Source organism: Mirounga angustirostris, unplaced genomic scaffold, assembly GCF_029215605.1.
Source record: "Mirounga angustirostris isolate CCGP_5_RB_7025 unplaced genomic scaffold, mMirAng1.0.hap1 SCAF_8, whole genome shotgun sequence".
In the NCBI taxonomy this organism is placed as follows: Eukaryota; Metazoa; Chordata; class Mammalia; order Carnivora; family Phocidae; genus Mirounga; species Mirounga angustirostris.
The window spans coordinates 21,352,788-21,367,417 of record NW_026991716.1 but is presented as its reverse complement, the minus strand read 5'-3'; the positions used below and the strand labels follow the sequence as shown (position 1 = coordinate 21,367,417).

The 14,630-nt window shown below is 43.5% G+C and overlaps 1 protein-coding gene across 2 annotated transcripts in view; it reads right to left on the bottom strand.

Annotated features, from left to right (window-relative positions):
* Window positions 1-14,630, bottom strand: part of F13A1 (coagulation factor XIII A chain) — a 165,311-nt gene that overhangs the window by 37,992 nt on the left and 112,689 nt on the right. For both annotated transcript variants that reach the window (XM_045866417.3, XM_054505746.2), the window contains exons 9-11: window positions 10,352-10,455; window positions 8,894-8,982; window positions 212-365 (exon numbers count right to left, since the gene is read on the bottom strand). In XM_045866417.3, the coding sequence (XP_045722373.1) occupies window positions 212-365; window positions 8,894-8,982; window positions 10,352-10,455 (347 nt within the window). The remainder of the gene's footprint in view (window positions 1-211; window positions 366-8,893; window positions 8,983-10,351; window positions 10,456-14,630) is intronic.

Genomic DNA, 14,630 nt, shown 5'->3' with positions numbered 1-14,630 from the left:
CATGACTTTAAACCAAATTGTCTTCACAAGCAATGTGAAGGGGAATTCTGCTCAAAGCAAATAAAGAAAACTACAAGGAGAAATTGTGGGTGTGAGGTGTCTCCCTCATGAAGGTTTATGGTGTATTCTCCAGAACACATTTCATAGTGACAGCAGGTAAGTATTAAACAAACTTGGGCAAAGAAATCTTCATTCAGTGGCAGTAAGTTACCTTCTTGGAATTTGTAGGTATCAGTAATATCCTTTATGCCATCTCCTCCAACTTCTTTGGTTACAATCAATTTCCCAATGTGGTTGGTATCAACGGTTTCAACCACATGAGTGCCATCTTTCTTGGCTGTAATGTAAACGAGATCACTGTTGACCTAAAAACAGGAGAAGGGAGCGTTAGCTACCATCTGAAGTCCTTGTCATCAGAATCTCTCTCAGTGGTGTAGCCATCCTGGATCCCTAGAGCGGACATGTTCCTTTCTTCAACAACATTGGATTCATTGGGCTGAACTTGTTTTAAAATGAATCTGAAGGATAATCTAGCTTATTTTAGTTATCAGGTGTTATAAATGAAGAGTATTTGGACTATTGATTGTTTAAACATCAACCACTTCTTTCTCTCCTTTTTCTTGCTGGTGAATTCCACCTCCTCAGAAAGAGCCAAAACCATCACACCTGTTACTCACTTTCCCAGACTGCTTTTAATCCAGCAGTGGCTGTGTGACCTACTTCTGGGAAGAAGAAGAAGTCTGCTGGGTGGCTTCTGGGTAGGATTCTTCTCTGTAATAAAAGGAGAGAGTTTGCCCTTCCCTTTCTCCTTTTCAATGTTTTCACATTAAGTGAGGTGATGTTTGGAGCTTTTGTAGCCTTCCTGGGACAGTGAAGAGAAACACTGCCAACAATACAAAGACGGCCAAGTAGAGAGACAAGAAGCACGTGCGGACTTAACAATGTTGTTAAATGGTTGAGTCAACCTTGGGACCGCCTACTTTAGGATTATCTACATGAGAAAAATTATAGGTAAACTCTTCATGTTTAAGTCATTTTAATTCTGTTACTTGCAGCCAAAAGCATTTTAACTGAAAAATGATATTAGGCTATCAGGAAAAATTCAGGCAATTTTGTGGTGGTTCAGCAATGGAACCATGCTATTTGTGGTATTTGGAGACAGCATCCTGGGGCCATGCCGGCTGACCCCAAGCTCTTCTGACATTCTGCCTTATCAGTCTACTTTCTAGAGACAATGTCTAAATCTGTGCCTGAGGGCTGACCCCCCTAGAGTCTCTTGTTATATTCTTTATAACCACTTTCTTAGGATCCCATTTATTAGCATGGGAGCAGGTAGAAACATGAACTACAGTGTATTATCAGGAGCTCCAGCTGAAAACAGTCTCTGAGGTGTTCATGAAATGTTTTCCAAGCTACACATCCCTACTCTTTCAAATAGGGTGACAATAGTGTCTTCCTCACAGTGGTTGGAAAATTAACTGAAATAGATGTCTGTAAATTACTTATCATAGTGCCTGGCATAGATCAAATGCTCTATAAATAATAATAATATCATAAATTAATAGTATTGCCGAGATGCTGTAGTGCTATAGTCCTAGAGATGGACAAAATGCATTTAGTCACTGTTCTTGTAGGATTTACACTCTAGTAAGGGAGATTCTGTGCATTAGAATCACCTGGGGAACTTAAAAAAAAAAAATAGATGCCCAATTGAGGAGGTCTTGGGTGGGGCGCTAAGTCTATTATTTTTAAAAGAAGTTCTCAATTAATTCTATTGGACACCCAGACCTGAGACCCTGGCAATACAGTACAATAAGTCCCCGGGGTGGGGGAATGCTTAAGATACCACCAGAGCACCTGGGGCAGTGGGGCAGGGCAGGGTGGGGAGGGGCGGGAAGGTGACTAGGAAGTAACAGCCAAGTTGAAAACCGGAAAATGCATAGGAGTTAGCGAACTAAAGGATCTCATGTTAAGTGCTCTTACTAACCAACCAACCAACCAACCAACAAAAGCTCACAAAAGAACACAAGGAAATTTCTGGAGGCCATGGCCATGTGTACTTCCTTCATTGTGGGGAAGATGTCACAGGTGTATGCATATGTACAAACTCATCAAGATGTATCTATTAAATGTGTGCAATATTTTACGTTAATCATACCCCAATAAAGCTAAAAAGAATAAAGCAAAGAAAAAAAAAATGGAGAGAGGAAGGCTGTGACAGGCAGAGGGACTGCCACAACCACAGGTCAGAGAGGGTGGGTCAGAGACACACTGGATTAGCAAGAACCTCGGGTTCTGATCTTGAATGTGTACTTTTGGAAAGCTACCTTATCCTCTCTGAACTTCAGTTCCTGTTTCTAGAAAATGAAAATAGTTATACTTCTGCCAATTTCATAGTAACGCTTTAATGAGACAGCACCAAGCAAAATAGGATCTATGTGAGCATGACTTGTAAACTTTAAAACTGAGTAAAAATGTAATGGTTTTTATTAGGTAATGGGGGAACTTGATGATAAAGCCCTAACTTTCAAAGTTGAGGTTAAAAAAAGCAACTTTTCTTTACTTTCTCACAAAATGCTCTGAATTTACATGGACTCTGACCTCTACTAAGGTGAAAGCAAGTAGTTGACATTCATTGAAGGGCCACAAGGTTTCAGGGACACTTACAAATTATTTAATCTAAACCTCACAACAACCACCACCTGTGAGGTATGTATTATTATCCCTATTTTATAGATGAGGGTGCCAAGTGGGTTAAGAAGGGTCAGCAAAGTGTTTGTGGTCACATAGCTGGGAGCTGCTGGAGACTGAAACCCTGGGCTGGCCCATCGCCCATTCCCTGACCTTCACCTTGGGCTGGCCCATTCCCTGACCCTTACAGTGCATTGCCTCTCCCATACAGCCCTACCGGACCACCAGCGCCGCCATGAGGTGGTAAGATGGTTTCATGCTTGGGGTGCAAGTGGTTCCATGCATGGGCCTCAGATATCTGAGCGTGATAAATGGTGACCTCATTCTTTAGCAGAATAATCACAGCTTTGTGGCACTAGCCATAGGATGTGCAAGATCAAAATATGAATTTAGGAATTAGGATAGGCCATGACAGGGCAGACACCAGGGATATTTGTCATTTTGGGGAAAAAAAAAAGTTAAGGAAACTTTAAAAGAGCTTCCTGAGACTTTTGGCTTTCCCTCTGGAGAAGGCCATGCGAGCACAAACAGCCTCCTCCTCTTGCAAATTAGAGCAGCAATGCTGATAAATATCTTCTTAATAACAGCCCTTACAACAGTTTACAGTTTTCCAGGGAGACAAGGCTAAATATGAAAAGTGGCTAAATCGTCTCCCCTTGAGCATAGAGCTTAGGAAATTTATGTGGGCTCAAATCTCAGGCCAGCCCAGCAGCACTGTCCCTTGTGGACAGAGGAGAGGAGAAACCCACATATGAAATGGCTATTGCATATGTATGTTGTGGGGGTGTGGAGAGAAAGTATTCTTTCCAATCGACATTAGCAAGCTTTCTTTTCGGTTTCAGCCACCAGTGCAATGGTCCCCCATCTTGGCTGCGTATGAGCCACTGAGGGCTTAAAAGAGTAATGGTGACAGGCCCCCACCCAAGGCCAACTGCATGTCTGCGGTAGACAGTTGTAAGTGCAGGTGGTGCTGGAAAGAATATTGGATCTGTACTGTGTGACTTTGGGCAAGTTACTCACTGTCTCTCAGCTTGGGTTTAATAATGCCATTCTTGCCGGGCAGAAACCTAGATCAGTACTGCTGGAGAAAGCCCTATGTTGAAGGCTAATTTCTTTTGAACGAAAAGGAGTCTTAGTGGCCATCTTGTCCTACCCTACACTTGAGGGGACTGTGGTCACATAGAACCTGGGCATCCCAACATGAAATCTGGTGCTGGTTTCAGTACACCACAACTTTGCCCCTTTGTCAGACACAGGCACTTCTACTCAGCCTCTGCTGAGGTGCTTGCTGAGCCCTGGGGCTCAGCAAAGGTGGGCTGGGGCTGCAAGCTAAGGGTCCCCCTCTCGACAAAGTTCTGCATGTGCCCCTGGAATGTAGGCATATGTCTACTGCTGGCAGAAGCTATGCTCTTTACCACTAAGGATGGAAACTCTTTTTTCAGGATCCAGGAAGATTTGCTTTGTTCATTTGTTCCTAACTAGAGATAACTACAAAACAGGCTGTGCGGAGAAAGTGGTGCTCCTCTGAGAGTGCACGGAGGCAGTGCATGAACCTTCTGGTACAACTGCCATCCTTCTACTCTGTGCTTGCCAGGCCCCTGTGTGTGCTGTCTGCTGCTCTGTCCCTGTGCCTCGTCTCCCACCAGGACTGCCAGCACCTGAGGGCACCATCTGGATCCTATCTCTCTGAGACTCAGTTCTTAGCAGGGTACTCTGCCTCCGCTTCTGTTTGCTTGCTTGCTTCATTCATCCATCCATCCTCATTCATTCAACAAGTATTTATTCATGACTACTTTGTGCCAGAACTTGTTTTCAGTGATGAGGATACAGTCATGGAGCTTATATTCTAGAAAGGAGAGAAATAATAACACTAAGGCAAGTGTTGTGAGACAGGCCAGGAAGTGAGATTTTAGGTGGAGGTGGGGTGGGATGAGTGAAGACCTCTTTGAGGAGGTGACCTGAGCAGAGACTTGGATGCAAGGAGGGGTCAGATGTGCAAGGATGTGGTGGAGAGTAGGGGAGAGCTTTCCCAGCAAAAGGAACAGTATATATAAAGGTTCAGAAGCAAGAGTATGTTGGCATGTTGCCAGAAGAGCAAGAAAGTCAGTATGACTGGAGGGAAATGAGCAAGGGAAGAGGTGGAAGGAAAGCCAGGAGCCAGATCACATAGAATCTTGTAAAGACTTGTGCTCAGTTTTATTGTAAGCGTTGTGGAAATCCATTAGAAGGTTGGGGGCAAGGGACTAATGTGTTTTATTTACATTTTTAAAGGATGATTCTGGTTAGACTGTGGAGAATAAACAGGAAAAGGGTCAGAGGAGGGAAGGGAGGTGGGCTAGGAATCAAGTTCATAGAGCTCAGTGTTACACAGAGCTCAAAGGATAATAATGGGCATCACAGACCTGGCTGGATGCATGCTCTCTTTAGAAGGTATTTCTGGCAAGATGCATGAAGATTAAGAAGAGAAGCCAACCTGATTCCAAAATCTTATACATTATTTGAATAAATGGATGAACTATTTTAGATCAGAATAGGAGTCCCCCAAAATGGGCTAAAAACTGGTAGCAAAATAACGTTGAATTGAGAATGAAGTGTCTGTAGAGTTTGTATACAAAGAACCTCTGGCCCAGAGCAAGGGAAAGTGCTATGTAGCTTCTGAGCAATGGAGCAGTTACTGTGGCCCTGGGGGACCAGTCATCATTGCTGCAAAAATCAGCTCAGTGACAGGGAGGGAAGGAGGAGTGGGCATGTGCTCGAGTGTGCACGTGTGTGCAGGTTTGGGGTGGGCCGGTAGCAAGGGGAGGACAGAGCCAATGAGAGGAAGCTAAGATGGAAGAGAAGCAGCAACCCCCAAGCGCTCAGTGAACATGGGAACTCAGGAGAGGACTTCAGACCCTAGCACTCTTTTGCTCTCTCCTCCCCCCCACCTTTAGAAGCCAAAGGCCACCATTAGTTGGGGAGAGAAAAGGCAGATGGGCTTCCAGAATGGAGGTCCTCGTCATGGTGCTGAGGGCATGAGAAACAAGCTTCAAGCCCTGGAAGCTATCTAGAAATGTGAAGAATACATTTCGAAAATGGAGGAGGAGAGGAAAAGGGGCAGAGATAGGATCCTTCCCATGTACATGCCTCTTTTTTAAATTTTTACTTTTTAATTTTTTAATTTGAGTCTAGTTGATACACAATGTTACATAAGTTTCAGGTGTACAACATAGTGATTCAAACTTCTCTATGCTATGCTCACGGCAAGTGTAGCTACCATCTGTCACCATACAACACTATGACAACATCATTGACTATATTCCCTATGCTGTGCCTTTCATCCCCGTGGCTTATTCTATAACTGGAAACCTGTATCCTCTGCTCCCCTTCACTTCTTATTTTGGATTTTGCTTTAACTAAAGGAGACCACGGCTCTGAGAAGATCAAAAAACGTCAGTGAACATGATGTTTAATCCAGCCCGGAAGTGAGTAAGGAATGACCAAGAAAGTCAGTGAGAGGCAAGAAAAGGCACACTGGGCTGCCTGCCTGGGGTGTGACAGGCAGGCTTACGCAGCCAGAGGATGGAGAAGGGAAGGGAGGATGCAGTCTGAACCTGAGTCATGGACACTCTCATTAAAGTTAAATACGGTGCCCCCCATGTGGTCCTACTTTGGGCACCCTTGAGAAAAGATTCCTCATACACTTTCAACAGCTTGGGCATCTCTTATAAATGGCTCAGCCCCGGGGTTCAGCCCCTGCCAAAGCAGCAAATCGTCCGCTCTGTCAGACAAGTCTGCAGTGGCTGAGAGAGGAGTAATTATAATCTGCGAATCCCGATGACATGCGTAACACCCTGATCTATATTTAATAATAGCAAAAAGCGTTTGCATTAACAGCTATTAGGCAATTCACTCTTGGAGGGAGGTTGCTCCCTCTGTCTTTCTCTGCAGCAACAAAGCATAATAAAAATATAAAAACATGGCTCTGTGAATTTTAGAGTGATTTCCCATTAAGAGGTTCTCCTAGCATCATAAACTATCAGTTGGCAGCTGGGGAGGTTGGGATAAATCCCCAAATCCCGAAGTGAAATCGAGGGGGATGAAATTCGAAATACAGTCTGCCTTTCCCCCCCAGGCTTCTAGCAACTGTAATGGTGGTCTCCGTGGAAGCAATACTATCCGCTTTGTGCGTTTCAAGCTCCCGATCTTGCTGTCTGAATATTCACACTTATTTTACTTCCTAAACATTTCCGGGTGCTGCCTCCTCCTTCCCGCCTCTTGCCATTTGGGGAGCTCAGGCCCCGCCCTCTCGGGTGGGTGTGGAGCAGATACAGCCTTCCCTCTGATCTCCCCCCTGCCCCCAGCTCAGGGCCACCCCTTTCAAGTCCCAGCTCCACGGGGCTCAAGTCCTCCTGTAAAGGAGTCCAGTTCCTTCTGCCTTCATCTTCTACGCCCCTGACACGTCACCTTTCCTGAGCCTGCAACAGCTTGTCATTTCCCACACACCCCATTCGGATGCTCAAATTGTCCCCTCTGCCTCAGATTCTTTCCTTCCTCTGGCTTCTTTCTTACCCACTTGGCCTGAATAACTACAGACTGTCCCTCAAGATGCAGTTCAGGCACTAACCCCTCCAGGGAGCCTCCCTGCCCCTCCCTCCATGTGCTCCCACAATGCTCTGCCCAGCCACACAGGTGTCATTATCCTCTGTCCTCATGTCACCCTCCCTCCCTGGATGGTGTCTTATGGCCTTTACTGTCCTACTCAGTTCCTGACCCGTGTTTCTCAATTAACGAATCTGTATGTATTAAATGCAGATCATTTACCACCTACATTGCTCATCTGACAATTAGTTCCACAGAGTCTCCTGTACTACTGTTATTTAACTTTTGATGTGCTATGTATTGCCACCTCCCATCAAGAATCTAATTTCTTTTTTTTTTTTTAAGATGTATTTATTTGAGAGTGAGAACACGAGGGGGAGGGGCAGAGGGAGAGAGAATCTCAAGCAGACTCCCGTTGAGCGCGGAGCCTGTCCAGGGGCTCCGTCTCCCAAAACTAAGAGTCAGAGGTTTAACGGACTGGGCCACCCAGGCTCCCCAAGAATCTAGTTTCGTAAGGGTTCTGAGTTCCCCACAGGACAGTGCCTGCCACATATTTATAATAGGTATTTATTCATCCCAGAGTAGTAGTAGAGTGTGGTGGTTAATGTCATGAGCTTCAGTACCTGCCTGGCTTTAGATCTTAGCATGACTGTTTATTAGTTCAGTGAATGTGGAAAGGTTATTAACCATGCTGCCTCAATTTTCCTTTCTGTAAAATGGGAAGAATCATAATACCGATTTTAAAGGGTGGCTAACAGCCTCAAATGGTAGGCACAGTGATTACATGGTAAGAACTCTGTATACAACAGACATTACTTCAGTGTGTTTGTTGGTGAAACTATATTCTGGGTAAATCCTGCCTCTCAGCCTCTCACATATTTCTCTTCTCTCCACCCCCTGCCCTCAGCCTCCCAGCTCCCCAACCTTCTCCTTTACCAATACCTTTTATATTTAATTTGATTTTTAGAGATCTCCTTGGAGTATTCTCTAACTGCCTCATCTGCTCCTAGTCCCCATCCAAATCTTTCAGAATTTCAGACCCTTTACAAAAGTGTTCCCATCAACCCATGAAGTATGCTGCCTTCTAGCTGCCATTCCCTCCCCTCCCTATTTCAGCAGCTCTGCTTTCCCTCCCCGATGATGGAGGAAGGCCTGGAGTGGCAGGAAATGGGTTGCAGTTCCCAGACTAAGACCATGGCTGGGGTGTGTCTGGATTTTGTTTTTACGTGAACTGCTAGGTTAGTGTCAGTGAAGTAGTAAGCTCTGAAATTTCAATTCATGGACTGTCTCCACCAATTTTTAGTTGAGGGATTCATTTAGTCACTTAATTTCTCAGGAGCAGTTGATACCTATTTCGTGGGTGCGAAGAACTCAGCTAAGGTTAGTAACACAATTCCTTTTCAAGGAGAAAATCTCAAAACATCAAGGAAAGAAAAATGTTAAGTAAGAACTACATGTAGAATTAAGAGCCTGGAGGTTGGAATGATGTTTAGTTGACTTTGTAGACATGAAACATGTGCCATGGACTTGGGAAATTTAGAAGTAACAACCTGGTGTCTGATTTTTCAAGTATTAAGAGGTTGGGGAAGAAAGCGGCACTTCTCTCTGGCTTACTACTTACCTCTGCAAAAACAAAGGGTGCATCAAACTGGAAGCAAATATGGCCGTGCTTAATGGCTTGAACGGAGGCCGGGCCACACCGATACATCCCTGCATCACACAGAGGAAAGGGAAGCATGAGTCTGTCGTCTTCACTTCTGTCCAGATACAGATACAGACTTTGTAGGGGCAAGTGTTCCTGACTTCATCACTGATTAAGCCCACATGCTTCCCATGGCCGGAGACGGTGAATGACCAAGGTGTGTAATCAAGAGGGCTTTGTTGGAAATGCATCCTCAAACCAAAATTGAAGCCATGAGAAGAATACAGGGCAGTCACTACGTCTCGGTCTGTTCTCCCACCTAGAACACATACTCCAGATGTTTGTTCTGAGGCTGAGCTGTTTGCTTCCAGAGGATTGATCCATTTACACAGGTCTCTGGAATGTTGGAGATGGTAATGTGTCCCCCCTGGTTGTGTTGTTGTTTGTTTTGATTTTTGTGTTTTGTTTTTGGACATCATGCCTGTACGTCAAGTATTAAATTGAGGAATTTGGACATTAACAACACATTGATCAATGCCCAGCATGCATTCCTGAAGTCAGTAGGCACATGATTACCTTTACAAAGTTCCTTACATTTTAACCAGCTATCTCTGGTTAATAAGAAATTAACTGCCATTAGTCATTTCTGACGTCTCCTCATGATACATAATTGAGAACACCAGAAAGTGTTGAACATTCTCCCTCAAAATCGAGCATAAATAAAGCATGAGTCTCTTATGAATAAGTTATGAATGTTTATGGATATATGGGTATATACACACACGTCAGTATCTCATATCAACACCTGAGGAAGTAAACATAATAAAAGCCACTGGCTTTTATCATCATATTAAAGAGAAATGGAGGCCTCTGATGTGATTCCATAAAAATCTGAGGGCAGTCATAGGTGCCATTCATTGCTTAGCATAGACTGCAAGTTAGATGATGAATATACCCACATACTTAGGTTTTGGAAGAAATCATACAACATAAAAAGAAATCAGGTTCTGGGAAAACAATAATTTAAAGGATGATCTGTAACTATTTTTTGAGTTCTTTATTTTCTCTACTGCCTTATATCTTATCACTGCATCACAGAGGGCCGAGGTGTATTTTAGAGCCTAGTAAAAGTGCCTACAAGGATATTTTTTTCTCTTGTCTTTGAAACTGCTTATCAAAGCAAGAGTAGATGAATTACATATGTTAAGTTTTATGCCTTTTTTTTTTTTTTACCAGTTGTAGAAATAATCAGGGGAAAACTGACCATTGAAATGAAATTAAACTGATCGACAGGCTGTTAATACTGTACATGGGCCCAGGAAGCACACTTTCGATGTTGGTTCCCAATGGGAGTGTTGCCCACACATCAAATGCGATCCTAACAGCAAAATAAAGATCGCAGTGAAACGAGTTCCATGAGGGACAATGCAGTTTTACCATCACTGTTTTCTTGGGGGGTGCTGTCCACAGCTTGCCACCCTCCAAATCCAACGGGAAGATCAGGTCTTGTCATCCAGGCTTCATTCCAGCAGTGGTAGTTCCTGAGAAAACACCACCCCAGTGAGATTAAACTTCCCATCCCATTCAATGCCCCAAGAAATCAAAAGGTGGCCAGAATTCCTGTGAGTACGCTATCTACAAGTTGCTGGGATGGAATAAACCTAATTGAAGACTCCTGAGAGATATCCTGGACTTGAGTTTTCTGGGCAGATGCATTCCCACTGGCACCCCTGGAGGGCATCAGGTGGCTGGACATCTCTCTTCCCTGCTAATATCAGTTTCAAGGCCACCCAGCACATGAAACAGTTTTGTTCTTAACCATCTTCTGCTGCCTAATGAAACAAAATGTACTATGTGCTAGCAGGATAGAAAAGAAAAGTTAATTGAAACTGAAATACATATATCTTTGAATTTCTTTTATATTTATGTTTACATTTATGCATATTCGATTTATAAGAAGCAGATCTCTTGTAACAATTAAGCAATAGAATGCTTGTGTTTATGGGCTTAGGCTGTTGCCATAGAAACTATAATGTTAACTCCTGACTATAATTGTCTCTAATTTGTGGCAAATTTCCATTTGGTGTCCAACAAGAAGAAAAGGGTATCAGTGTGAGTGTCTCTTTACCCTTTATTAAAGGTGGGCAACCCACAACCTGAGGGCCACGCAAAACTTTTCAGAACATTGCATATGACCCTTGAGGCAAGAGCATGGAATAAAATGTCATCATGAATTGTATTATCATGTCCTTGGAAAGACCTGAAATTATATGACTGTACAGAAACCAATGAAAGCACATTAACCCATCTGCACTATAGAAAATATTCATATAGTAATAACGATTTAACGGTGGGGGGAGGTAGTTATAACAGTCTTTGTTTATAGCATGGATGAATTTCAGATCCAGCTACCATTCATCCTTTGCCTAAATGTCCTTCAATGTCAGGAATTCGTACATGTTCCCATCTCCGAGTTTGGCTCATCTTTGATTGGCTCAATTTGGAGGTATTAATTTCACTATGTACCCTTTTTGCACCAGGCTAGGTGCTGGCGATGTGGCGATGACTGATACATAGGTTCATGCCCACAAAGACCCTTGTGATCTAGGAGGAATGATGAAAAGGTAAACCAATTGTTACAAACATTTCATAGATTTGCTGTGAGGCTTAAACAAGATGATGGGAGTAAAGCACTTAGAAATAGGGCCTGGCATGTGATAAGTGCTCAAAAATAGTAAGTCTCGGACTTTTTAAAATAATTCATAGAAGTGATGCAGTGGAAATTCATTTGGGGGTACACTGGGGTCTCAGTGGGAAAACCCTTAGGGAATGAGGACAAGTTTCACAGCAAAAGTGGTACTTGAGCTAAGTCCTGAGGAATGTGGGGGTTTAGAAAGTCAACAAGAGAAGTAAGAACAAAATTGTGGAGGCATGAAATAACCCACACGGTGTGTTTGGGGGACTGCACGCTGTTCGTTGTGGCGTGAGGACAGCGTGCTTGTGTATTTGTGTGCACGGGGGAGAAGGATGGCAGGTGAGGGTGGGCAGAGAATCACAAAACTGACAAATGCACAGCACTTACTGTGTTCCAGGCACTGTCCTAAAACTTTTATGTATATTAGCACAGATGATGTTCCCGTACCCTATTAGAAAGGTACTATTACTATCTCCAGATTGCATGGGAAGCACAGAGAGGTTAAGAATCTTGCCTGAGGTCACACACCTGGTTAGTGATAGAGCTTCAGGGCCCAAGCTCTTAAACAATGAACTATGCTGTAGGAGAGGATGAGACTGTGAGATCCTTTTATCTCAAATCAAACGATTGAGCTCTATTCTTGGGCAAGTTAAATTTGCAAATCTGTCTTTGTGGAAGTTGGGTGGGGAGGCAGGATGGGCCAAGGAACTGAGTTGACCTCCACCCCTGTGGGGAGGTCCAGGAGCCATCAGCGGGTACAGCACGTGGAGGTGAGAGAGCTGGATGAGTGCAGGAAGACTTTCGTGTTTCCAGGAGTATGATGGTTCCATTTACCAAGACTGAATGAAGGAGGAAGAGAAGACGGTTTGTGTTGGGAGGTGTGTGTTGGGTGGCTGACAAGTTCAATATTGGACGTGATGAACTCCAGAGCCAGTGAGAAACCCAGGAGACAAAACCCTAGAGACGTTTTTATATACCCATGAGACAGTCAGGGTTGGATGAGTTCCTGGCGTCTTCATGGATGGTGGAGGAAAATGGGGACAGAGCCAAATGAGGAGAGCATGGAAACAGAGGGATGCAGTGTAGGTTTCTCTCCTCAGAGTGATCTAGGTTGTGAAGGGAAAAAAAAGAAGATAGGGCCATGGCTAGAAGGTAATGCAACGCAGGCAAGAGTGTTTTGATTAGTTTCACATTAGGAGAGATTGTCATGCTTACAGAGGAAGAACCAGTGCAGGGAGTGGGAATAGAGAATAGAGAGATTGAATAAAAGGACACTCAACTCTCAAGAATGCAGGAGGATGAGGTTGACAGCCACACCACTCCTGGGTGTGGGGAGCGAGGCATTGTTTGCAGGGACAGGGAGGTGTAGGTGTAGATCAGGGTCAAGGTGTGGAGGTGTTGGACAGGAACATGAGGTTGGTTCCCACTTGAGAGCCTGTATCTTTCCTCTGAAGGAGGAAAGAAGGTCACTGTGAGTTTAAACATGACGGCTAGCCTCCCTCCAGAACAGTGAAAGTTACATGATTAGGCAGGGAGATCCAGGAAAACGGCAAGGAAACATTTGCAATCCAAATGGACATAGTCCTGCTTCCTACACAATCCGTGTAGGCAACCTGTGTTTAACAATCCTGGCTCTAGCTAGGATTTCACTGTTACACCACCACCCTAGATTAATAGGTGCCAGAACCTCCTTATTTAAAATCAAATATCCTGGACAGGGTTAGCCTTGAACAAGATAAACAAGCTTTGTATTTCAGATCTCAGAGAACTGAGTTTGGGGTTGGGCCTTAGTCAATAGGTAGAAAGCCAATGGCTGGGCTCCCAGGCTCGTCGTGAACAGAGTGGGAGGATGCTACCTCCAAAGCCATAGATTTTTTTTTTTTTTTTTAATCATGCCATTCTCTCTGCTCAAGAATGGCCAGGGAAAATGTGTCCTGGACCACTCATGCCATGAGGGTTCCCTTTTGTCTGGATGTTAAGTATTTCTGGGTACACATGCTTGTCTTTGATTTCAAGATCCCCTGTGAAAGGGGTTTAATATTTACAGACATTTCTGAATTCCATTTACCACAAGGTTGTCTGCAGATTGGGGAATATATATGCTTCCTGAAAGGTTACTTTAAAGTTTCTTTATCTAGATCTGTCATAGTCTTTCTGTTTTCATCTTGTAATTTTATTATGCATTCGTCGAGGGAGTGATTCACTTCTGGGGCTCTGTCTTGTTCACAATCACATTCCCAGTGCTAGAGTTAGGCCTTAGGAAGTGCTCAGAAAGTATTGCTTGATTGAAAGGCAAGGACAACTCCTAGCAAGTGTAGGACATCTCCAAGGCAGGTGTAATTAAACTTTCGTTTGTTTGTTTGTTATTAAGATTCATGGTTTTATATTTTCTCAGAGACTTCATTTGAAACTTGACTTCCCCCTATACGATCAAAATGTACAGTGTCACTTTAAAGGTAAAAGAAAAGTTAGAAACCTTCAAAGTGATCTAGTTTTCTTGTTGCTTCTTTCTAAAGAAGCAGTGTAGAAATTAAAATAAAGCCCCCATTTCATTGAGAGTTATTTAATCAAGTTGAAAATAACTTTTTTGAGGGAGCATAACGATGGAATGACAAGTGAAGAACACGTCTTTGCTTTATGTTACTTTTTTTTCCTGCAGTGACAGCTAGTGATTTCTAGAACTCCTTTCAAGGATGCTAATAACTCAGCAGAACTGGTGCAAAGGATCTGCAGAATCTTCACCAAAGGCAGAGCCTCCCTAGAAAAATAACACCATGCATTGCTGAGGGACCTTCAGAGAATGTCACAGCATTGGTTTGGTTTATCCTTTGGCTAAACCCTTTCCTTAGAACTTATGTGTAGCAAATAATCACACAGATGCAAAGACAGGTACTTCAGAATGTTCATCCTCGCATAATTTACAAGAAGGAAAAATCAGAAACTGTCCAATACGTGATTGTTTTGAAACACAAAACAGAACATTATTCAGCCATAAAAATGCAGATCTACATTTATTAGGCA